The sequence below is a fragment of the Oryctolagus cuniculus genome, chromosome 6, assembly GCF_051225735.1.
Source record: "Oryctolagus cuniculus isolate XC-2025 breed Fujian yellow rabbit chromosome 6, ASM5122573v1, whole genome shotgun sequence".
NCBI lineage: Eukaryota > Metazoa > Chordata > Mammalia > Lagomorpha > Leporidae > Oryctolagus > Oryctolagus cuniculus.
Window position 1 is genome coordinate 145894829 of NC_142872.1, and position 26029 is coordinate 145920857.

The 26029-nt window shown below is 37.1% G+C and overlaps 1 protein-coding gene across 11 annotated transcripts in view; it reads right to left on the reverse strand.

The window, feature by feature from the left end:
* Positions 1-244: 244 nt before the first annotated feature.
* Positions 245-26029, reverse strand: part of TAF2 (TATA-box binding protein associated factor 2) — a 136293-nt gene continuing 110508 nt past the window's right edge. For 2 of the 11 annotated variants that reach the window (XM_051844011.3, XM_008255859.5), the window contains 3 exons: positions 16438-16669; positions 9439-9461; positions 4039-5681 (listed from right to left, as the gene is read on the reverse strand). In XM_051844011.3, the coding sequence (XP_051699971.1) occupies positions 5647-5681; positions 9439-9461; positions 16438-16669 (290 nt within the window). In that variant the 3' untranslated portion in view covers positions 4039-5646. Of the gene's footprint in view, positions 1161-4038; positions 8213-9438; positions 9462-10998; positions 11044-14382; positions 14435-15215; positions 16670-26029 lie in introns of those variants that run through there. The other 9 variants (XR_016235915.1, XR_016235916.1, XR_007918706.3 and 6 more) reach the window with 9 other exon arrangements.

The following is a 26029-nucleotide window of genomic DNA, read 5'->3' on the forward strand; positions in this document are numbered from 1 at the left end:
GTTTCATGTCATTTTTTTTTAAACTGGCACAATTTTGACACATTTATTTCACTTACATTTTTTTCTTTTTTTACCTTTAAGTATTTTATTTTTGGGGGTGAGGAGTGGGGAGAGCTAGCTTTCCCTTCCACTTGCTCATGCCCCAAATGCCTGCAACAGCTGGGGCTGGGCCAGAGCCAGGGCCAAAAGCAGGAGCTAGGAATTCAATCTAAGTCTCCCATGTGGGTGGCAAGAACTCACTTACTTTTTTTTTTTTTTTTACGGTTTATTTATTTGAGAGGTAGAGTTACAGACAGAGAGGGGGAAAGGCACAGAGAGAAAGGCCTTCCATCTGCTGTTCATCCCCCAAATGGTAGCAAGTCGGAGTTGAGCCAATCTGAAGCCAGGAGCCAGGAGATTCTTCTGGGTCTCCCATGCGGGTGCAGGAACACAAGGACTTGGGCTATCTTCTATTGCTTTTCCAGGCCATAGCAGAGAGCTGGATAAGAAGTGGAGCAGCTGGGACTTGAACTTGCACCCCTATGGGATGCTGGCACTGCAGGTGGCGGCTTTACCTGCTATGCCATAGTGCCAACCCCAGAGTTTGTTATTTTTAACATTCTTATTTACCATTTCTGGTTCTCTTCACTTGTTCCTGTTGATTCAAGCTACCATTTGATACATTTCCTTAATTCACTCAATATAGCTTTATTCCAATTCACTTACATTGTGCCATTATGTTAGATACATTATGTTTCCATGTTTTAGGCCTGACAGTACAACAATATACATATTATTTTACACAGTTATTTTAAATTGACAAGAGGAGACATGTACCTTTATATTGTCTTTAACAATCACATAATTATCTTTGCCAGTTTTCTCTCTTTTTTTGTGAGGCTTCACATTTGTATTAGCTTTTGTTACTTTAACTAAAATAGCTAAGAGGAGTAACTTAGGAGGGAAGAAGGTTTATTTCAGCTTACTGTTGGAGTTTTGCAGTCCAAGATCGGGTGGCCCCATAAGTGTGGCATCTGGTAGAACCTGGTAATGGTGAAGCTGGTGCAAAGGAACCATCACATGGTGAGCCAGGAAGCAGACAGACACAGGAAGCTCACTCTTCTCCCAACTCTGTAGTTTCTCCTTATAATGCCATCATGATTTGGTCACTGGGCACCACCCTAGGAATGTAATCCAATGCAATCACTTTCTAAACACCCTCCGTTCAGATGCCATAATTGGATCAAGCTTTCATCTGAATCCATCAATCAATAGCATTAATCCATTAATTGCTAACCTAAGACTTTGGTGTTCAAGCATCTGCATGAGTTTGGGGAGCCAAATCTGGTTCAATGCATATTACCATATGCATTCACTTGCCTTCAGCCTGAATAACTATCTTTCTTACTACTAGTAGGGGGCTGGGAGGTCTGAGAGAACAATTTCTCTCAGTTTTCATTTGACCGGAAATATCTCCTTACTTGTCTTTCATTTGTGAAAGGCAGCTTTGCTAGGCAGAGAATTTTTAGGTGACAGATTTTTTTCTTACAGTAATTTGAATATGTTATTCTATGGCAACAAGGCTTCTTGACTCTAATGTTTCTAAAAGAACTGAGATATTAGTTTTCTAGGGTTCCTTTATATGTGATGAGTCCTTTTTTTGCCTGTTGCTTTTTTTTTTCTTTGTATTTTAACATTTATACTGTGATGTGTCGTTTTGTGGATCTCTTTGCATGATTATCCTGCTTACAATTCTTTGAGCTTCTGGAGTGTATAGATTGATTTTCATCAAATTTGGGATGTTTCTAACCATTATTTTTTTCTGCTCCTTTTGCTTTCTTTTCTCTTCTGAAAATCCCACTATGTGTGTGTGCATGTGTGTGTGTGTGTATAAAATGGTGTCTACATTTATCTACAGGTCTGTTTATTTTTTCTTATTTTTTTTTTTTTTTTTGTTGTTCCTTGGGTTGCAAAGTCTCCATTAATCTAACTTCCAATGCATTGATTCTTTCCAATCCTTTAGGGGTTCCATCTAGTGAATTTTTCATTTCAGTTATACTTTTAAACTCCAGTTTCCATATGGTTATTTTTTTTTGTAATTGTTCTCTTTTTATTGATGGTCTGTGTTTGATGAGACATTTTCATCCTAGTTTGCTTTACTTACTTAGCATTGTTTTTTTAGTTTTTTGAACATATTCACAATGACTGCTTTGAAGTCTCTGCCTGTTAAATTTGACATCTAGACCCCCTCACAGGCAATTTAATTTGAGGCCTTCTTTTTTCCTATGTGTCACACCTTCTTGTTTCTTTGCATGTCTTTTTTTTTTTTTTTTTTTTTTTTAAGGACATTTTAAGTAATATGAAATAGCAAGTCTGGATACAGATTTCTCTCCACTCTGACATAATTTTTCTTGTTTATTGATTTAGTAACTCAGCTACACTATTTTAATAAAATCCAATTCCTCCTGTCACCCCCCCCCCCACCAAGACACAGTGTGAAGTGTCTGGCCTCTGCAGTCACCCTAGCATGACAGTGGCTTTAGCAGTCTCTCCTTGATCTGTTTAATCATCTCTGTTTATTATATCCCACCCAGCTAATAGGTTCTACTAACTGCCTGCTGATTGGTCCACTCTTTTCAACAATGCCCTGGGATGAGAACTGGTCCACAGTTTCATCTAACAAATTCAGGCAAGTTTTTTTGTGTATGTGATTTGCTTTGTTTTTGTTTGTTTGTTTTGAGGTCAGTCACCAAGGGTTTCTTTTTCTTGTTCTTTAGGAAGATTCTCAGTAGGCATTTTCCTGTTTCTCTCCAGTAAATTATCTGGCCTATAGTTTAGCATCTTGTTCTCATAGAACTACCAACCTCTTTTATTACCATCAAATCTCCAGTGTTTTAGAGAGCGGGCTTAGGGCTGAACTTCCCCTCACGCCACAGTTCCTTTGGGAAAGAATATGGAATCCTCTGGTCTTATCAGCTGTATCTTCTCCCTTGGGCAAAATCTCTGAGCCTTTCTGGTCTTGACAGAGACAGTGGCCTGCATCTCTTAGAGTGACAACTCTTCCTGACCCTAGGTTAAGGCAATATCCTCTCAGTGAATTGGGGTTGGGCCCCTAATATTTTGCTATATTCACCAGAAAATGATGATTTCTAAAAATTAAAGTTGGAGAGAAGTGTAAATGTTGTTTACTTGTCCCTGCTGGTGAGATACTGTATTCCTTAAGAGCTGAGATGAATGGAAGATCTTTTTGGCCACATATGCCTGGAGTGGAGCTTCCACTAAATTTGGCAGGGGTGTGTGGGGGGGTAGATGGAGGGAGGAGGAAGTCATGGTTCAAGTGCTACTAACTGCCATTATAGTTCTTCTATATTTAGTAGATTTTTTAAAGTAAATATTTGCAGTATGTTCTTAGGACAATTTCCAAAGATTTTAAACAGTTCTGTTTTTATAGTTCTCACCAATCACAGTTGTTTCTCTGGGGAATGAATCTACAGATCTCTTCACACCTTTCCATAAATTATAATCCTGTCTTAAAAGTTGAATTCCATAAGTTAACATAATTGCTAGTTTTCCTTGTCATTAATAGCTGCTTCATTTTTTAGCTGCCAGTAAGGTAGAGCTGACATTATCCATTCCTGATCAAGTTGGCTTGATTCCTCTCAAATAAACAAGTTTATGTGCAAATGTGAAAAGAGAAACTAAGAGAGGGGATTAGGTAGGAGAGAAATTTTATAATTTTCAAAGTAAGAGGACACTTTTTTTTTTATTTTTAGTTTTGAAAATTAACTGCTGAGACTCAGAGTGACAGTTTGAAATGGAAAACCATTTGCACAAGGGCACTCTCTACTAAGCTAGTACACCTAAGTTTTTGTGTGTGTGTGTGTGTGTGTGTTTTTTTTTTTTTTTTTTTTTTTTATCTTTCTATATTTGAACAGAGCTAAGTCACCATGGATTCACATTTCACTTACCGCATCTACCTGAATCTTGTTTTTTGACTTGGCATCATTCACTGGAATCATTTTGGTAGAGTACAAATAAATAAGTAAAGACTTGTAATAGTTATTGCTATAAAAGTTAACATTTATTTAGGGCTCCAGCAGTGCCTTTTAAAACCTTTAAGCATATAATTTTAATTAATTGTAACAATACTACTCTTGGCTAATTCAGATTATTATTATTTCCACTTTACAGATAAAGAAACTAGGTACTGAGAGAGTAAGTCATTTGTGCAACATCATATTGCCCATCAGTCAGGAATGGAGGCTGGATTTGAAGAGGCAGCCAAGTTTCTACTGAACCCTGTACTATGTTATTTATTTTATAAAATTTTAGCTCCCTATCCAAAATGCATACAGTGACCTTCTAAAAGTGATAGCTGGGAAATTTTAACAGAATTATTCAATCACTCAGTCAAAAAATTTGCTGAGTACCTTCCATAACCATTAAGTACAATTATTTAATTGAGCATGGAAACCAAATGACAACCTTTTATAATAAAAATTGGCTCTCCTCAGAATGGAAAATAACTGAATGAAAATCAAAACCTGAGGCCATTGGTAAGCACTAACCTGCAGCTGAGATTATGACAAAGCTCTTAATATTTTGATATATATTACCTACATGCCAGGTACCATGTTAATGCTAAAGTGCTTTTTATAAGTAATTTCATTTCATACCCTAAACATCATAAGGTAACTGGCTAAGAGCTCAAGTTCTAAATTCAGGCTTGTGGGATCTGAAACCCAATCCCATTGCTGACCAACTTTATAAAACAGACAAATTATTTAGCATCATTGGGCCAAAATTTCTTCATCTGGAGATTAAGGATAATAACAATACTTAATATAGCAGGTAAGAATGTGTTCAATTGCCAAGTAAGGGAATAGAAAGGCATAAGTAAGGGTTTATTTGTCCACAATTGAAAGCCTGAAAAATAGTGAATGTAGACGCTGGGTTGGCATTTTCACAAGGTCAGAGATGGCATCTGATCTTTTCAGCCTTTTCTTCAGGAGCACAGCGTGGCTGCTGCAGTCTGGATATCTGGATATCATATCAGTGTGCAGGGCAGCAAGAGAGAATTGGGTGCCAGCCATGGAGTCCTCTTTTGGTCAGTAAAGCAAAGACAGGACCTCAGCAGATTTCCTCTTTTGTCTCCACAATCGGAGCTACGTTAAATACAGCCACTCAAAGTGTATGTAGGAGAAACATTATCTCTCACACTAATTAGGATTCTATTAGCAAGGGAAGGAAGAATGAGATTGTTGGGTAAACATCTAAACAGTGTTTGCCATACAACATCATCAAATTAGGAGAATGGAGAGAATTCTGGCTAAGTTCTCAATAAGGTCCGGGTTCTCATCCAGTGCCATCAAATGTGAACTGTTCCCTTTTGCAAATAAAGAAGTTAAGCAACTTACTCCAAATCACACTGTTCCACACAAAAGAGATAAGATTCAAAGGCACTTCAAAGCCCAAGAACTAAAAACTCATAGAGTCATTAGGACATCTGGGTAGAAGCTTTTCAAAGATACCATTGCTTATGAATTGTTTTTCATAGTCTATTTAAGACTTACACATTTTTTTTTTCCTTCAGAGAAATGCTAAGGTATGCCTTAGTTGGAGTCCCTGTGGGAGTCAGTGGACTAAGAAGTGAAGAAATAATCAACTCTACTGCTGAGTCTTCTGGATCACCAGACAGCCACCTAGGATGCAGCAAAAAGATACCTGTATTACACAGAAAACTGCATGGAACAGCACATAGCCATGAAGCTCAAGTGTCTGATTAATCATGGAAACCAAATACTGACCTTTTAGGGTAATAGTTGGCTCTCTCAGAATGGAAAATAACTGCCTAAGAATCAAAACCTGATGTGTGAACTATCCCCTCAAAGCAAGATACTCAAGACGTTAGAAGCTTTCGCCAGGAAAATAGATGTCTCTATTTTTTGCTTTAGAAGCCTACCATTACTAATTAATACCACAACACTTAAAGAATAATGCCTCCCCACCACTGCATGAAAAGATTTAGCTCCATATTTGCAAGGTGTAAGGAACACATGAGATCTGATGACTTCATACAGAACAGCTCCATGCATATAATTACTGTGTACAGAGGTGTCTGGACAGCAGATTTTTCATCAATGCCAAGACAAGCCTGTACTACATTAATAGAAAATGCAGAACACATGGTTCCAAGTCTGCTTGCTCAATCATAAATTCAGAAGAGTATTACCAACTTGACTTCCTCCCAGAGGGTGAAAGAGCAGAAGATAAGCTCCATGAAGACACACACCATGTCTTACAAAGCCTGATAGCAGTGGTTGCAAAACTTGGGGAATTTAAGGATTATCAAATGTTACTTTGCCAAGTAAGAACATTAACATAACAATCACAACAACCAACCACCTACCACTATCATCATTTCATAAAAAGTTTTTAACATCAAACAAGTAGGACAGATATAATTATCCTTGAGATTAAAGGAAGTATTTACATGAGATGAATTTTTATCAGAATTCCAGTCCCTCACTTTTCTCATTTGAGATGGATAGATTAGTATTTGGGAATCACAGTCAGTCTTAACATTTTCTCTCAGTCCTCGATAAACATTCCAGGCACTGGATTTCAAGGACAAGAGGACTATAGGTAGGACCTAGAATTTTCAAGATCCATGCAATTAAACAATCTTTAATAGAAACTTTTAGAGTGCATTTGTAATTGGAGCAGAGAACTTGAGTAGGCTTCCCCTGCTTCCAGCATGGTCTGCCTTAAGCTATCTCGTTAGTTTCATATTGATTTTAAACTAAGTGTTCAAGTTCCTATTGACGCTATTCATATAGACATCGTATCTCTAGTGCTAGAACATATCCTCTTTGTAGACAAGGGCCTTACATTCTCCACAGATCTCCCTCCCTCTCAGCAGGCATCTACTGGCTTGGTGTGAGCTTTGATGACTGAGGAGTCTGTAAAAGTTCTAAAAGCAAATCATAACAGCTGATGAGCATCACTGTGAACTGGTCTTGAAGGGAAAAATAGATCTGTCCAAAGAGGTAACAAAAAAAAAATAGTTCACAGTCAAGTAAAAACGCTCACGCTCACACAATGTCTAACTACACAGTACCTTATACACACGCTCAGAGTATACACAGAGGGTCCGAGGCTGAAATCTGTCTTTTTAGAAAATTCAGATAAAATCAAGGCTGCATATGTTTAAAAACTAAAATGAAAATTTGTATAACCTAGATTCTCCTATACAACATGAAACATTCTCTATGTACTTACAACATAGTGGTAACAGAATAATCAAAGGTGTTTGGCAGCTGGCAAGAAACCCTGCAATAAGGTTTTCATTTTTCAAGGAAACTGGCCCCAGTGAGGTTAGGTGATTTATTCAGGTCAAAACACTAGGTACTCACAAAGTCAGGACAGACACAGCATGTTCCCTGCTTTCCAAACCCATAATCTCTCTAAAATATTATTTACTCTGTCTGATAAAATCACCTTCCTCCTTCATCTTCAATTCAATAAAAACAGAGTCCCCATTAAGCACAAAAAGTGTCTCGTAGTGGCACAGATGTCTAAGGGAGAACAAGTATCACAAACAGGACAACAACATGACCCCTGTGCTCAGTGACTCACAATCAAATGAGAAAGACTGTCACACCCATGTAACATGTTTTGAGATAAAAGTTTATCTTGACAAATAACAAAACTTGTTAACCTTTTGGGCTCATCTAATTTGCTGGGTCCTTTCTTCATTCTCTACTGTATTTACAATACCTAACAGATATGTATACAGAAGATCTGCTATAGGCAACCAGCTCTCCCAAATATTTTGGGGGAAAAAAGTCCGGTAGAGGCTATTTTTCCATGCTTGTAAGAAAATGAAATTTTATGCCACTCATCTTTGTACAAAAGTTGCACAATCTATACAGGGGCATGCAAACTTGTAATTACTGTACCAGTCTAGATAAAAATGTCACTTAAGTGAACACACATCAGTGTACATTTAACCAATGTTCCAAATATTCCAGCAGTAAATGTCAAACACAGTAATACCTCAGAACTATGGTGAGCCCATACAAGGGGCCTTCAAAATGTTCGCAGAACATTTTCCTGATGTTAATTACATTTTCCATTTATTTTTTCAAAGTCCCTTGTACAATGAAGAAGAATGAATTCTGGGTGGTGTGATCCTTGAGGACAGGAACTTACTAACCATTTTATTATAGTCCTAGGACACAGAACAATAGTAGGCATTCAGAGATATTGTGTGCACTAAGGGAAGGAGAAAAGGAAGGAGGGAGGGAAAAGGAAAACAAAGGGGGAGGGAGGGAGGGAGGTAAATGAGGAAGAACCCATGGTTTGGTGTTTGGAACCTGGAAAAACCCACGGCAGAGCAGGTCTTTGATGGGAGTCACCAGACGAGGCAGGACTCTGAGAAAGGGCAAGAGTCCCAGCTGAGATTGAGCTCCTGCTGCTTTCTGGTCACGCACGTTTGTGCACTGCACTGCTTTAGAGTGGGGCTGCACATGGATTCCAGCAACCCTGAGGAAGTCACTGCACAGTGGGAGACACCTTCTAAAGGTATTCAGAGTTCATCAATCATGATCAATTTAGCTTGCTAAGATTTTTCAAGAAGATAATTTAGCTGGAAGTGCCATTCCCGAGTGCCAGATCTAGGTTAAAATTCTGACCTTTCCACTTACTCAGCTGTGCAACTTCAAGTCCTCGTAGACAAAAACTCTGTCTACTTTGTTCATGATTTTATCTCAGTACTTAGTACATACAGTGTACTTAATAAATACTGGATGATAAAATTTAATCTCATTGGGGCCGGTGCTGTGGCGTAGTGGGTAAAGCCTCCGCCTGTGGCACCAGCATCTCATATGGACATTGGTCTGAGTCCTGGCTGCTCCACTTCCGAGTCAGCTCTCTGCTATGGCCTGGGAAAGCAGTAGAAGATGGCCCAAGTGCTTGGGCCCCTGCGCCCAAGTGGGAGAGCCAGAAAAAGCTCTTGGCTTCAGATCAGCCCAGCTCTGTCCATTGCGGCCACTTGGGGGGTGAACCAGTGGATGGAAGACTTCTCTCTCACCCTCACTCTCTGGAATATTGAAAACCAATAGCAATCACACAGGCATAACCAAGTAAGTGAAAAAGAGCTAAACTAATGCTCTTCTCATAGGCTGTTCCTTAGAGTACCCAGCACTAGTGGGCTACAGGATTTTATGATTATGCTGATGACTGGGCACGTTACTGGAATTCAGTGGGCAGCAACCAGAGATGTAAAATGTCCAATACAGTATGGGACAGTCCTATACAAAAAAACCAAAATGCCCAACAATTCTGTCACTGGAAAGTATGACATAGATGTAGAGGGAATGTTTACCAGCTTCTTGCCAACTTTTACTTTAAAATGAAAGGCTGTTTGGAAATATTTGCAAATGAAATTATACTTACCTCCATTTTGTTGTCTCATACACCTGGAAAAAAGAAAGAAATATCAGGCCCCATCACATACAAAAAGGCATAATTTTTATCAATGCACAGATGAAAATAATCCTAATAAATTAGTAAACCAAACAGAAAATGTGGCACTATAAGAATATATGCTTGCAAAAACCATGAATAGGAACTTTTAGCATCAAGACCTCAGCTGATGCCATCTGAGGTTTCCAAAGCCATATCACCTCACTGACAGGTCTGGTACTACAGAACAGACTGATGTTAACAGCGCTGTTATTATGTTAACCAATCAGGCTATATCCAATCTAGCAGTCTTCACAAGGGTCCAGAGACCCCATTTTCCCTCCTCTATAAAATCCTCTCATTACTTGCTTAATGCCACTCCTAGGACCATTGGCTGCTATTCTCACCCTGGCCTTTATACTACCTTGTCTGATTAAGTATTTACAGGTGATAATGGAATGAACCAAAGCCTACACCAACCAGGCAGTCAACCAAATGCTGCTACATGGATATACTCAGTTCCCCACCCAGGAGATTGCAGCTTGAGACATGGCCCCATGACAGTGGAGAGTAACTTGTTGCCCCATGTCAGCAGGAAGTACTCTAAAGACAGATCATTGTCCCTCCACCCCTTCTGGACTTTTGGGGCTGATGTAATGCCATACAATGCTTGCTTTATAAAATACAAAAGGGGGAATGTTAATAAAATGGTGCCATCTTATCTGTGGCATGATCTATGTCCTGAACACCATTTACACTCTGGCCCCACTGCCATTGCTGGAAGCCAGGTGACCAGATGGCCCAACCACAGGTGTCAGCTCCACCCCCACCCTAATGGGATTCATTGTTCCTACTTCCCTGCCCACGGCAAAGGTTTAACAGGACCTGCTTCCAGCACACATGCTCTCTCCATCTCTGCCCCTCTCTTAGACCAACCCCTCTTATTCTTACTCTCTTGACCTCTCCCCCCTGCCCACTGGGCTTCCCTCCCATCCAACAATAAACCTTTACTCTGAAAAAAGAAAAAAAAAAAAAAAAACTTCTAGCAACCAGGACATTTTTCTTAAGAAAACCAAAGCAAGCAATTTTGAAGAACTCTTATTTTCATCCTTTTGCTTATTGTCTCCTTCTGGCCCTGGATCTCACCCAAGGGACATCTGTGTCCCTTTAAGACTTCAGTTCCCCTGCTGAGCAACAGTCCTGCTGGCTTCTTATCCTCAAGTTTGCTCATTCTTTTGCAAAGATGAAGACAGAAGAATGATATAAAGTAGTAAGGCATTGGAAAAGAGGAAAATAAACAGGCCAAGAAAGCAAAGTCAAAGATCTAGGACAAGGATTTCCAAAGTAGGGAACTTGCATACTCCAAGCATGCAAAAGTTATGGGGAGACTATTCTAGAATCTTTGCATATATTAATTTATCTAAGTTGAGGCTGACATTCTCCCTTGAATCCTGTGTCAGCATGAAGGGGTTGGTAACAGTGTTGCCCCCATCCACTTGTGTATTTTGCAGTCTACATGTCTCCAATTAAATGTATTATAGGTTTTATTACCTGGGTTTAACTAAACACCACAAAGTAGACAACTGTCAGGGATTCCTACAAAGAAACACAGGATTGAAGGTAATACCAATCATGCAAGCATAAGCAAACAATTGAAAAAGAGCTGAACTAATGTTCTTCTCATGGCATGAGCTCTTGCAAAGCCACATTAAAAGATCAAAACACGACCAGCTGTCTGCATCCCACCGTCAATAGAATTTATGGTGATGATGGAAATGCTGTCCAGTGTGGTAACCCCTAGGCACTACTGAACACCTGAAATACGGCTAAATGCAACCAAAGAGCTAAGTTTTTTATTTTTAAAATGTAACTTAAGTAGCCACATGTGACTAGAAGCTATTATACTGGATAGTGAAAGTCTAACAGACTAATCCAAATACTATCATACGGAAGCTACATGATTATTAGCTTAATGCTCCTGTGGCTCAATTTCTTCAATGTAACAATAACGTCTATCTTGTATGGTTGCTGTTAAATACATGAAAAGAACTTAGAATATTGTACGGTACATGCAATGATTCTAAATTTCCTAATCAGATCTGTGAAAAAAAATTACTAAAACAATTTGAAATATAGATTGACAAACTTGTTACTAACTGAACTAAGTTTATGTGGGATCTTAATGTACTAAGTAGTTATTATGTAAACATAAGCTAGCTTGAAGACATTTAAACAATTTATTTCATCCTTATCCTATCTTTCAAAAATATTTTATAATGAATATATTGTTATACATAAATATATATGTATATTACATATGCAAACTCAACTTTAAAAAATTGGGGTGAACAATCCAAAATATTTAAAGATCATTGGAAAGTCTTTAAAATTTTTTCATTGGAAGAGAAGTAAGCTTGTTTTAGCAAGAACAAGCATTCAATTAGCACATATATGTCACATGGGTAATTACTAACCTACATAAAAATGCTTGGGGCTGGTGGTGTGGTGCAGCAGATTCCACTGCCACTTTCGACCCCAGCATTCCATATCAGAGTGGACTGAGTCATGGGTATTCTGCTTCCAGTCCAGCTTCCTCCATGTGCCTGGTAAGGCACGAGAAAATGGACCAAGTACTTGGGCCCCTACCACCCATGTGGTACATTAGGAATAAGTTCTGGCTCTCAACTTTGGCCCAGCTCAGCCCTGCTTGGTAGATTAATCTGCAGATGGAAATTCTCTGTCTCTCCCTCTCTCTGACATTGTGCCTTTCAAATAAATAAATCTTTAAAAGAATTAAAATGGGCAAGTAACCTGAATAGACATTTCTTGAAAGAAGACATACAAATGGCCAACAGACCTAAGAAAAGATGCTCAATATCATTAATCATTAGGGAATGCAGTTTCAAATTTCAAGAAAATACCATCTCATACCCCAAAGGACAAAAGATAATAATTGTAAGGATGTACAGAAAAGGGAACTCTTGTACACTACTGGTGGTAATGTAAGTAAGTACAGTCAGTATGAAAACTGTCTAGAGAATTCCTCAAAAAACTAAAGATAGAATTATCCTATGATCCATTAGTCTCACTTCTGATTATTTACCCTAAGTATTTGACATCAGTTTGCTGAAGAGATGCCTATATTTTTCTATGTTCCTTGCAGCACATTTAAAACAGCCAAGTTATAGAATCCACCTAAGAGCCCACCAAAGATGAATAGATAAAATGTGCTGGGGTTGGCGCTGTGGGGTAGCGGATAAAGCCACCGCCTGCGGTGCCAGCATCACGTATGGGAGCTGGTTTGAGTACCAGCTGCTCCACTTCCGATCTAGCTCTCTGCTAAGGCCTGGGAAAGCAGTAGAAGATGGCCCAAAAACTTGGACCCCTGCACCTACATGGGAGACCCAGAAGAAGCTCCTGGCTCCTAGCTTCAGATCAGCACAGCTATGGCAGTTGCAGCCAACTGGGGAGTGAACCAACAGATGGAATACTTCTCTCTCTCTCTGCCTCTGCTTTTCTCTCTGTGTAAATCTGACTTTCAAGTAAATAAATGAATCTTAAAAAAAAAAAAAAAAAAAAAAAGAGGCCGGCGCCGCGGCTCAATAGGCTAATCCTCCACCTAGCGGCGCCGGCACACCGGGTTCTAGTCCCGGTCGGGGTGCTGGATTCTTTCCCGGTTGCCCCTCTTCCAGGCCAGCTCTCTGCTGTGGCCTGGGAAGGCAGTGGAGGATGGCCCAAGTCCTTGGGCCCTGCATCCCATGGGAGACCAGAAGCACCTGGCTCCTGCTTTCGGATCAGCGCGGTGCGCTGGCCGCAGCGCGCCAGCCGTGGTGGCCATTGGAGGGTGAACCAACGGCAAAAGGAAGACCTTTCTCTCTGTCTCTCTCTCTCACTATCCACTCTGCCTGTCAAAAAAAAAAAAAAAAAAAAAAAAAAAAAAAAAAAGAAAACGTGCTATACATAGGGATACTTCAGAAAGTTGGTGGAAAATGAAATTAAAGGGTAATTTTTTGGTGCAAAACCTTTTTGAAATCCATGCACATGAAGAATCTTCAAAAAACAATATATGAATTTCAGAAACTTTCACACCAAATAAACTTTTAAAATTCCATCTTTCATCAATTTTTGAAGTACTTTCAGATACATAGTATGGAGCTTCTAAAAAGATGAAAATTCTGTCACCTATGACCGTAGATGGAACTGAAGAAATTACACTGGTGAAATAAGCCAGGCACTGGAAGACAAATACTGCATGTTCTCACCCACATGTGGAAACTGCATCAATTAAACTCATAGAACCAGAGTGTAACACAGTAGTTACAAGAAGCTGGAGGGTAGGAGGAATAGGATGATGGCCAAAAGGTACAAAAACTACACAAGAGGAGTTAGGGTTTTATTTTTTGGTTCTATTGCACAGGATGGTGAGTATAGTTAATTTTCATGGATTTCAATATTCTAACAACAAAAAATAAGTATTTGAGGTGATGGATATACTAATTACACATTACCTCCATAAATCTAAAATTACTTTGTATCCCATAAACAAGTAAAATTATAAATTATCAATTTACAACTTCTAAGTCTAGTTATTCCTTAGCTTTTCCAATTCTTCTTTAAAAGAAATCCTTTTATACCTCTCTCCTCGTAAATTTTAGTTTTCAAGCTTTGAGTCATTTTCATTGCTACTTTTGACCTCTCTCTAAATGTTCCATTAACTGCCCAAACTTTTTCTAAAGTCATGAGATGAGGAAAATGAACTTTGATCTCTTTCAGATGTAAATAATTTGTTATAGAAATGCTAAAAAGTCATATTAGAAAAATTATAATTTTTGTTTTCCAAAGATATATTCTCATATAAAATTTTTTGAGACAATGAGCAAGAGAGAATACATGGTTTTGGGTAGCATTATGGAAGGAAAAAAAGTAAGATCCTACCTTTTATCAAAATAAATTTCACATGGATTATAGCTGGATGAAGAATATAATTCTGGAAAAATAAAATTTTAAAAATACTAGAAATAAAACGGGAGAATTCTTCTATAATTATAGAATAAGGAAGAACTTTGCTTTTATTATACAAACTGTGGGAGCCATAAAAACTATAAATACAAAAATAAAAAAACTATTCCTGCCAAGTACGTATCATATGCTACCATTTGTAAAACAAAAACAAAAAGAATAAAGCAAATGTACATATTCTGTATAAATCTATATACTTTCAAATATATTTAGACTAGCTCCAGAAAGAAAGACATATATAATAATGTCTCTGGGAAAGAAGTCTGGGAAACTTATACTGGAACTCTGCATTGTTTGAATATAATTACTGATTTCCAAAAATATGAATAATTTTTGCATTGTCTACTTCCACGCATCAGCTTAATTAACCTAGAGCTCATCATACACACAAAAAAATTATATATATGTTCCTCACAAGAAGCATCTAACATAAAACATTCAATCTAGAAATCATGTACTTAATACACAGTTCCCAGCACAAAGCTTGAAATAACAGGGACAGCTACTATTTGTCACTCTTCTCTTACACTGCATAGGCTTTCTAGTTCCTGAACACATCTTGCTTTCTGTATCTCTGAAGATATTGCTTCTTCTGATGATAGAACTTTGTCCCATCTCTGCCTACTGAAATTCTTCATGCTGGGGCCAGCTCAGATCCACCTATTTATAAAACTTCTGCAACTATGTGAACAGGTACATTATATGTACACACACAAAAAAAGGTAACAAAAGATATAAAGGCAGAATGATCAATTTTAAAAGTTATTTATTAAACAAGTTAAACATAACTAAAAGTATACTTAAAAGTCCAAACTTATTGGATCCCTTTTGAAATATTTATTCTGGAAACAAGTATGTTGTTAAACTTTTTAATGATAAGAAAAAATAATAAAAATTTAACATATGAGACACATTATCAAACAAATAATAAAGCACATGGTAAAATCAGAAATAAAAATAAAAACACACAAACATATGAATTGTTAAACCATGAAACCAAATGTCTCATATGTGTTTTTAAACGCTCCTGGTATATTTACATAATGGTCGAACTGTGTATGTCCAAGTTAATAATCACTACATAACTCACCTTTTTAAGGTATCATACTTTGCATTACACAGAATAATTTTAGAAAGAATAAGTGTTGGGAATATAAACTGTCCCTACTTAGCCAAACATCTTACATATGAACATATTCATTTATACTTCAATGGGAAACAAAACAACTTATAATTTAAATGTCTTGATTTGAGAACAATTTATGGATTCAAGAGTTTTGCCAAATTCCAACATCATAATTCCTGAATGTGCTATCAAAAAGATAGTTATTCTATTTTTTCAAAGGAACTGTTTCCAAAAATTTCAAATTTTGAGAGCAAATTTTAGAGCAAAAGAAAATGGTGTGTTTCTTTGTTCATAAATTCTGAGGCTTGTTTTCTATGGTTAACATAAAACACTGTGTGATAGGGAAGATCCTACAGAAAAGCCTCAGTAGCTCCAAATAGTGTTTATAATCTCACTGGAAATAGTGGTTACACCACAGATTTGGCAGTTGTTTCTGTTTAAAACGTAACTTTGTCCCATAACATGCATCAAAGGCTTTCAAACATAATTGACTTTGGCAGTACACACGGAGACCATGATGTGAATGGGGACTGCTGGTGAGTATAAGGGTTTTTATGAAAAGAAGTTTTGCTCTGTGTGCACATGTGTGTGTGTGTTTAGGAGCAGACAGGGTAAAACAGTTTATCTGGAATTATCAAATACATTTTCCTAATTAGATATCAATTGTATAATATAAATCAAATGTTTAGAACTTCAGAGGATCCTGCTGTCTATGAGAGGAGGATCTTCCCGCTCATTTACCATTTCCACAGAAGACAAAGCTTTCATTATCTAGATTCTTCTGGACACGGAGGGAAAGGCCTACCTCCCTCTCTCAGTCTGAAAGAGAAGGAGAACGCACAGACCTGCCGCTGGCAGGGCTGGAGAAAGCGAAGGGCTCCTTGTCCTTGTCTTTGCTGTCATGCTTGTGCTTGTGCTTGTGCTTGTGCTTGTGCTTCTTCTTCTTTTTCTTGTGCTCGTGGTGATGGTGGTGATGGTGCTCACTGTGTTTGGAGGATGCAGACTCCTTAGCAAACACCGAGAGCGGAGCTGCTGCCACTGGATGCATGCTCATTTCCAAAGGCGCTTGTTCTTTACCTTGAATATTAAAAACACAGAGATGAATTCCCGTTGATAACAAGGAAAGTGAAATTGAAGTAGGAAGCAGCTGTTGACAGTATGCAACTGGGATTCCTACATGTTTGTCACTTCCATTACAAATGGGAGAAGTATGTAAATACGACATCCAGTTAGTGACACTTAAGAGTAACAAATGTTTCTCTTAAGAGTCTATAAAATTATGACACAAATCAGTGTGTTACCAAACCATCTTTTAAAAATTAATTCTTGAAAAAATAATGATGATACTTGTGTATTATAAGTTAAAGTTCATACTGGAAAATGAAAACAACTCCTTCAAGAACAGTTTTACTTTAATTTATGGGGGTGAGGGGATGGAAGTATTTAATTTGTGCCAGGTGGAGAACCACTTATAAACACATGAACAGGCTATCTTAATTATAGTAATGTCTCAGTGAAAATCCAGCATTTATATAGTTCCTTAAGACCATTTCTGGAAATAGATAAGCAAAAATGAATACATTAATAGGATTCACTCTGTGAGGGTACTTAAAAAGTTCATGTAAAATGTGTATTATGTCAAAACTATTTATGAATTTCAAAATTTTCTTGGACCAAATAAAGCTTACCTTTTAATTTCATTCTTTGATGAAATTTAAAAAATGCCCTTGTACAGTTTAAGAAATCCAGAAAAAGAAGTGTAGAGGAAAGGAAATAAGAATTAGTAGACATATGCTTTAGACTAAGTTGTCCTGTTAGCCTAATTTACTAAGTACTTTATCTCAAAGGCTCTAGTCCTTCATCTATAAATCAAGATCGAACATTCTCAAAGGTTTTCTGCAGTTTTAACATTCTATCAATCAAGGAATATATGACATAAGCTGCTACTTCTTCCTCCAGAGCGATCTACATTCCTTGGACCATACTCTGAGCAACAATTCTTTCTATATTACTATAGGGGAATGGCACCGCTTCAAACGCAGCCCATTAAGTGAACAACGTGAAACTCATCTCCGATCCTCTCCCTTCTAGACATATTGGGTTAACTGTAATTCTATTAATGGGGACCATCATATCTCCTCTGGATCACAGTAGTAACTCCCCTTTAACTGGCTTCTCTGTTGGCAACGTCACTCACTTTAACCCTTCTTTACACAGTTGCACAGTAGTGGTTCTCAGGACACTAGGAGAGATTTTTGCCTCCAAGGGTTTTATTTGGCAGTATCTGGGGATCTTTGGGTTGTCACAATGGAATGGGAGGGGGAAATGTTATGACTTTCTATAGGGAGAAGCCAGGGAGGCTGCCAAATATCCCACAATGTACAGGGCAGCCCTTCACAATAATTACCATGCTTAAAATATCAGTACGTTCAGGATAGGAGCCTCTGCTCCACAGTGATCTTCCTAAAAACAAGGCTGATAAGGTTATCTGTTTAAAAACTTGCTGGATCTACTGATCAAGGAAAAGTCCTTCCCATTGGACTAGAGTGCAGCAGTTTCTGAAAATATGTATTTTTTACTCCAAACCACCTCAAAAAACCAGTCTCATAAACTAAGATAGATTTTAATGTAGTAGTTTCTTTTCTTCTTTAAATTAACCCTCAGCCTCCAAATTTTGATTCAAATCAGGCCCCTAACCATGATTTTCACTCAAGCAAGCATCACCACATAAGTTTTCTAAAAATCACAGAACTTTAATTTCATTGATAATGTATGATCTGTCCTGAAGTTACCTTTTCTAGCCTTATCTTCAACTCTTTCTTTCTATATACATTAGGCTAGCCCATTTGTAACACTGTATATTTGTTCATGTTATTTCCTAATCTTAGAACACTCTTCTTTGATTTCTTGTCTGAGTCACACATTGATTTAACAAAAATCACAAACTATTTTGGAACTGGAGAATAAAGTGCTGAACTGGACAGATCTCCTACAGCTTACAAACTTGCAAAGAAGAAATTAAGTATGTACATTTGAGTAATAAGACAAAACAGTAAAACAGGAGCACAACAGGGTTAGTTGGGGAATCAGAGAGGCAAAGTTCTTCAAGGAAGTAATGGTTAAACTGTAACTTAAAGGAGGGAATAGGGAAAGAATGTTTTAGTCTCTGTAATAATTTAAAAGTTAGCTCAAATGTTGTTTCCTTGGGAAGTTTTCTGCGAATTGCCTAACAGGAATGTGTTCCTTAATGTTCCACAGCATAACACAGATAAGCAAATGAAAGACCAGAGAGATTACTGCCCAATGTGGTACTCACAGAGCCTGAGCTACAAACCCAAAGAGCCCGACTGGAGTGCTATGCTAGTAACAACCATGCTATGGTGCCCATCCACTACATGTGGTGTTTTTTTTTTTTTTTATCTTTGAAGCTCTTCTGTTACAGCTTATTGAGGATAAGAAGTTAATTTTTTTTTTTGGTCCTGGTATATAGCACATAATTTAATATCCCCCCACTCCACCTACCTCCCCACTCCTAGTAAAGCTTGCTAAACAAGTAAGTGAATTAATGTACAAAATTATACAGTTTTTTTTTAAATAAATAGGTTGCTAGGTGAACTTAATTCAACTACATATAATTTTAAAGTCACTGAGGGAAGAGAATAGACACTAATAGAGATTATTCATTCAACCGGTATTTGACTTCTGTCTTTTGTGTTAGGCACTGTTCAAATAATTTAGAACAAGTAGAGAAGAATCAAAGTTTCTGTCATCACAGATTATTCAACTTTACTATCCATAAAATGCTTTTTTATATTCATGATTTTTAAAAAATCCAATACCGGCTGGCGCCACGGCTCACTAGGCTAATCCTCCGCCTTGCGGCGCTGGCACACCGGGTTCTAGTCCTGGTCGGGGCGCCGGATTCTGTCCCGGCTGCCCCTCTTCCAGGCCAGCTCTCTGCTTTGGCCAGAAAGTGCAGTGGAGGATGGCCCGAGTACTTGGGCCCTGCACCCCATGGGAGACCAGGAGAAGCACCTGGCTCCTGCCATCGGATCAGCGCGGTGCGCAGGCCGCAGCGCGCCGGCCGCGGCGGCCATTGGAGGGTGAACCAATGGCAAAAGGAAGACCTTTCTCTCTGTCTGTCTCTCTCACTATCCACTCTGCCTGTCAAAAAAAAAAAAAAAAAAAAATCCAATACCAATACTAATACAAAAACTAAACAGATTATACATGCATACAAGTTTGGAAATCTGTATATTTTATAATAATTGATATACAAATATTCTTCAGAGAAAGAAAAATTTGAAGAGATTATCTAATTTAGCCTGAGCCAAATGTGCCACTATCTGATTTTACCTTAAATTTTAAGTAAAGTACACGAATATATTTCTGATTATAAATGCAGGGAAATGGGCCTATACCTAACAGAATACCTAACAGTACTATAATAATAAGAAGTAACAGAATTTAAAGCCTCATAAACAAATCGCTTTGGCTCATATCTCATTATTTAGTCATTTTATATCAACAGACTTCGCAACTTTCTAACTAGCTGTCTGCACTCTTGGGAGTCTGAGCTCCATTTCTGCACCAAGAGAAGTCATCATCTAATACTAAAAACCTGCCAGATTCTTGGATTTCAGAAAGTCAGTAATTATACTGGAACCTGTACTTCCCAGTGGGGGTAACTGCAAATGGACAACTGAACATTTGTAGGAGTACTTTTTTCCTCAAAGAAATATTTACAACTACTTCAAAAGTGAATCCACTGTTCTGTCTACTGGCTGAATACTGTGCATTAAAGATGCACTGATTATAAATCTTACATTTCTTTTGATTTACATGGGATCTATTAAGAAGACAATGAATGCAATAGTTAGTTTCAAGGATAAATAAATGTGTTAGGAATCATGGGTTGGCCAAATGGCCAATTCCAGGTCTGGGAGAGAGTATGTGCAAGATAAGCCTGAAACATCTAGTATTAAAGGAAGTTAAAGCCTTGTCAAACAGACTTAGGAGTCAGCTTTCACTGTTCTTAGGAAAATTTGATAAGGATAATAATTGTAATAGGTTGAAACTGGTTGATCACCATTGAGAAAGCTAGTCAAACAAAGCAGTATGTTGAAAATTATTAAATAGAATCAAGTATTTATCTTTATTTACCTTTGTGATTTAGACCACTTGGTAACAGATGAGGAGAAATCTAGCTTTATAGAAATAATATAGCTTATAAATAAAAATGGAAGAATAAATCAGAAAATCACCATCTCACAATCCTTATATGAATTAATGGATCAAGATCCTGAACATCCAGAGTGGTTAACCTCATAAAAACAAAGTCTACCAGTAATACGCTTTTGGATGGAAGAACACACAACCACATATAAAACTGAATTCAACTAAGTTTTTAGAATACAGCCACAGAAATTGTTTAAAAATTGTATTTACAAGTCAACTGAATATTTCATGTAAAAGGACTGTTAAATCTCTAGGTATAATATTACTGAAGTTGTAATATTCCAAAGTCTTATCTGTTAGAAATATATACTAAGCTATGTGATATGAAGGATTTACTTCAAGTATTTCAGAAGAGTGGAAATAGTTAATAATATTGACCAGGAGCTGATCACTGTTGAAGATGAGCAACAGAGACATGGAGGGTTAACTATATTGAACTGACTACAGTTTTTCATTATAAAGCATTTAAAAGAAAAAGTTAAGATAATCCAGCAATATCGATGAAGATTTTAAGTTCCCATATTCTTTGATTCAGAAGGTTGATTTCTAGAAATTTATCCTACTAATATCCTCATGACTATGCACAGACACATACATGAAGTTATAAGAAGTATTTATACCAGTAGAATAAATGACAACGTTGTACCATCCCATCAATAATCAAACTCTCGGTATCTATTTTTGTTTGCTTATTCTCTCACTCTTTACGGAACAATTTTTATGAAGTCTAATCCAAGGTGACAAGAAACTGCAATTTCCTCTCCATGTGGAATTATATTAACATACAGATTTGGGATATGCTTGAGTTTACTTTCACAGGATGTATAATAAAGTCATCTATAAAATCTCTATCAAGAAAATGCTTGTCCTACTATCCTCTTGACACAAACATTCACAAAATAACTTTCATTTCAGAGGGTATACAAAATGACTAGAAACTCAGAGACCATCTATAATTAGGCATAATTTTTAGGCTAATAAAAGCCCTTTCAATGTCTTCACATGTTTCTACTGTAAATAGATTTACCAGAGAAAAGAAACACATAATTCAAAATATTATAATCTTCCTATTTCAAGTTATGTGGAAAGAACAAAAAAGACACTCAGTTTTGTTGTTCTAGTCAACATAAAATCTTTCCTGGGGGCCAAATAAAACACATTATGGATAAAGGTTAGGTGCAGTCAATTTAACAAATACAAAACAAACACAAAGAGCCACTTAATATAAGCCTAATGTGGAAGCTTTTCAGCTCATCTGATAAAAGTGTTGATAAGAAACACTGAATAATTTACTAATTCTATCAAATTTATGTGCATTAGGTATATATTTAATATAACCTATAGTTTCTGTTAGGAAATGTGTGAAATCTGTTCTGTAGTCCACTGTAAAAATATAAACTGTAGAATTATAACAATTTAATTAAAATACAATGTTTTTCAAATTACAGCTTGAAAAGATAGATCTCTAGCCCTTTTCTTTTTAGCCGTTTTAATTAAAGAAACTTCATGTACTAGAACTGTGCTCTTCTGAAGCCCTCACTAGGCAGCTGCAGGAACTCTCCTTCCTCCTCTTCCCATCTTCTCTTCTCTGCAACCCCTGCAACAACATGGGAGACAGCCCAGGCAACTTAGGCCTTTGCAGTGATAAGGGGAGAGGGGAGACGGTACGTTCAGCTCCACCACCAAGGGAATCATACAGCTCTTTCTTCATATTCCTTTCCTCACTTTAGGAAAGAGAAAGTACACAGAAGGGAAGTAACAGAGATGAAAAATACTCCTGCCATTTCTTTCTTACCTCACCCTACTGGATCTACTATTCACATATAATTCCACTCTAAAATATTCTAAATCTTCTTCTCATTATCATATTCAATGGAAGGAAAAATTGGGGACAAAAGTTAGAAGTAAAGCATAACCTGCCTTCTATTTAATACTTTCCATCCATTCCTTATTTTACCCAAATCCCATTCCTTTCCAATCCTCCTAGACAAGATCTGCAACATATTTCAGTTCCCAACTACGCACGCGCTCTCTTTCTCTCTGTTGCTCTGCCTTTCAAATAAATAAAAATAAATTTAAAATTATAAACAAAAGAAAAGCAGGAAATTCAGACTTTTATGTGTGATTTATTCATTTTTAGTAAATTTTCAAAAATTTTGTAAGACTTACATGGCCCGAATAAAAGATGCCTCAGATGGAGATCAACAACAGCCTCTGAAAACTCACTTGTGATCTTTAATTGAGAATACTAGAGACTGAAGACTAGTCACAGCTTCCCTTACCACTGTTCCTGAATCCCCGTGCTCAACCCCAGGCCAAGGTGGCTAACACAGCAGAAGATTCCCAGCTCCTGCTGACAGGCAGGAGAGAGGAAACTGCTTCACTACCAAATTAATTTAACATGTATTAGGTTAAAGTTGTGTTCTTTTCTTTTTTAAAAGATCTATTTATTTATTTGTTTGAAAGCATTACAAAGACACACACACACACACACACACACACAGATCTTCCATCTGCTTGTTCACTCCTCAAATAGTCTCAACAGCCAGGTCTGGGCCAGGTTGAAGCCAGCAGCCAAGATCTTCATCTGGGTTTCCCACATGGATGGCAGGGGCCCAAATACATCATCTGCTACCTTTCTAATATCACAAAACATGGAGCTGTTGAGTTCCCCTTCTCAGAGATATATTGTTGCATACAATGACTAGGTTTAATACTTAAATTCTTCGTGTGTGGTATGAGTCAAAAGGACATTTGCTAGGCTACCTGGGAAAGTTACTTATCAAACATAACAATGTGTATATGGACAAACTGCATTCAACACATATAAAGCTATGTATAAATCCATATGTAAGTAAATCTTTGGAGTATCACCGTAAAACAAAAGTTTTCAAAATTCTAATAATATAGTTTTTGAAGTTTACAACTTCCTCAGTGGTCTAGGGTACTAAGTAGCATAAACACTTAAAATTACAAAGGCACATTCAAAATAAGTTTAACAGATCAGTCTACATAACTCATTTACATTTTGCTTTATAATACAAGAGGCTCCTACACTGATGGTTAACCAAAGCCAAAATTTTAAAGCTTCCCTATTCATCACTAGCCCTGTGTCTTCCTCTGCAATCTTCCCATACGATGCCATGAGAACTACAAATCTATATGTAGAGAAACTGCAAAGAAAGAGACTATATTAATCTATCTATCTAGATATGATATATAAATATATATAGAATATATACCTATGTAGATATATAGTATATATACATATACATATATATGTATGTGTTTGTTGTATTTTTGTTAAATTTTAAAAATTTATTTGTAAGGCAGACAGAGCGAGAGTTCCCATCTGTTGGTTCATTCTTCACATGCTGGCAACAGCTAGGCTAAGCTGGGAGAAGAGAACATAACAGGGTAGCAGGAACCCAACTACTTGAGCCATCACTACTGCCTCTCCTCCCAAGGTCTATATATTAGCAGGAAGCTAGAGTCAGGAGCCAGAGCCAGGAATTGAACCCAGGTACTCCAATGTGAGATACAGACATTTTAACTGTGAGGCTAAATGGCTAGCCCCCAAAAATGCATTTTTAAAGGCATGTGTAAAAATGAAAAAAAAAATGTACATTAGTGGACACAAAAAGGTGTTAAGACTTACTTCTACTGAGATTAATGTGCCATATCATTAAGAAAAACCAAAGAGATATATGCAGATTCTTTTTGAAACAGGAACTGATTTTTCTAGAAATTTAGACAAATTATTATTATTTTTTAAGCACAAGGAAGGCAAGCAGAAACATCACTCTCAAACTATATTAAGAAAGTTCAAAACTCTCTAGGCTTTGTAATTGTTTTAAATACAGAAAAATCTTGTATAACAAAATTTTAGTAAATGTAATTATAAGGTAAAATTACACCAAAACCTAAAACAAAACAATACGAAGAGAATACAAAATCAGCAAAGCTCAAGAAATGTTAAAATGTACTCAGAAGTCCAGCTAAAGCTGACTCCGGAGACATATTTGGTGTGAATATCTTATAATAAATGCACAGAGTACACAAAGAATTATAAGCAACTAACAGTCCAGGGTCAAAACACCAAAATATTTTGAGGTGTCACTTTTGTTTAAAGTCTCTTATTAATCACAGTTGATCCAACAGCTCTTCAAATAAATAAACAGTACTCTTTTGTTTATATCTGACAAAAACATGGTTTATATACACAAAATCCATCTGGTGATACATAAGACTTTAAACTCTGAATAGCTACTTCTGGAAAAACAATTCTTTAAAAATGATTTTGCTTATTGCACCTTGTTTTTCACCCCCTATTTCTTCAAAACTGGCAGATTTAATCTTTGTTTCATGTTATTTTATTAGCAGCTCTTTACTTACAGTTTTCTCTTTGTAAGCAATAGAAAAGATAGTGCAAAATAATAGAGTATAGATAACAAACATCTGAACTGAATTACCTTTACTAAACTTCAGTTTAATTAGTATGAAATAATTTAAAAGACAGAACATGTAAAAATTATCAAGAAACAGTATCAGTGACTCACTAATCATAAACATGGGGAATAAGGACTTGATTTTTGTATTTTATAAAGGTATCGATTTCGTGGTTTCTACTGAAGTTAGCATTTGTCATATTATAATAGTCCTATAAAAACAAACTGTTCCTACATTAGGTATCTTATTGAGAAGATTTTTAAATTCTTCAAATTTGAGAGGCAGAGAGAGTGATCATTTCCACTGTTTCACTCACCAAATGCTGATCCCAGGAGTTCTGTACATGAATGGCAGAGACACACAAATATCTTTGTTTGTTTAAATAAAAATAATTTTTATTTGAAAGGCAGTGAGACAGAGAGAGATCTTCCATCCAGTGACTCATCCCTAGATGCCTGCAATAGCTAGGGCTGGGCCAGGCTGAAACCAGGAGGCCAGAACATAACTGGGTCTCTCAGTGGGTGGCAGAGACTCAATGACTTGAGCCATCACCTGCTGCCTCCCAGGATGCACAGTAGCAACAGCCGGATTCAGAAGCAGAGATAGGCATTCTGAAAGGAAACATGGGCGTCCCAGGCAACATCTTGACTGCTGTGCCCAATGACCATCCCAAGCCGTACATTTAAGTGGCAGAATGAGAGAGCATTTTTTTTCTTTCATGTTTTCTATTTCAGTTTTTTGTAATAGTAA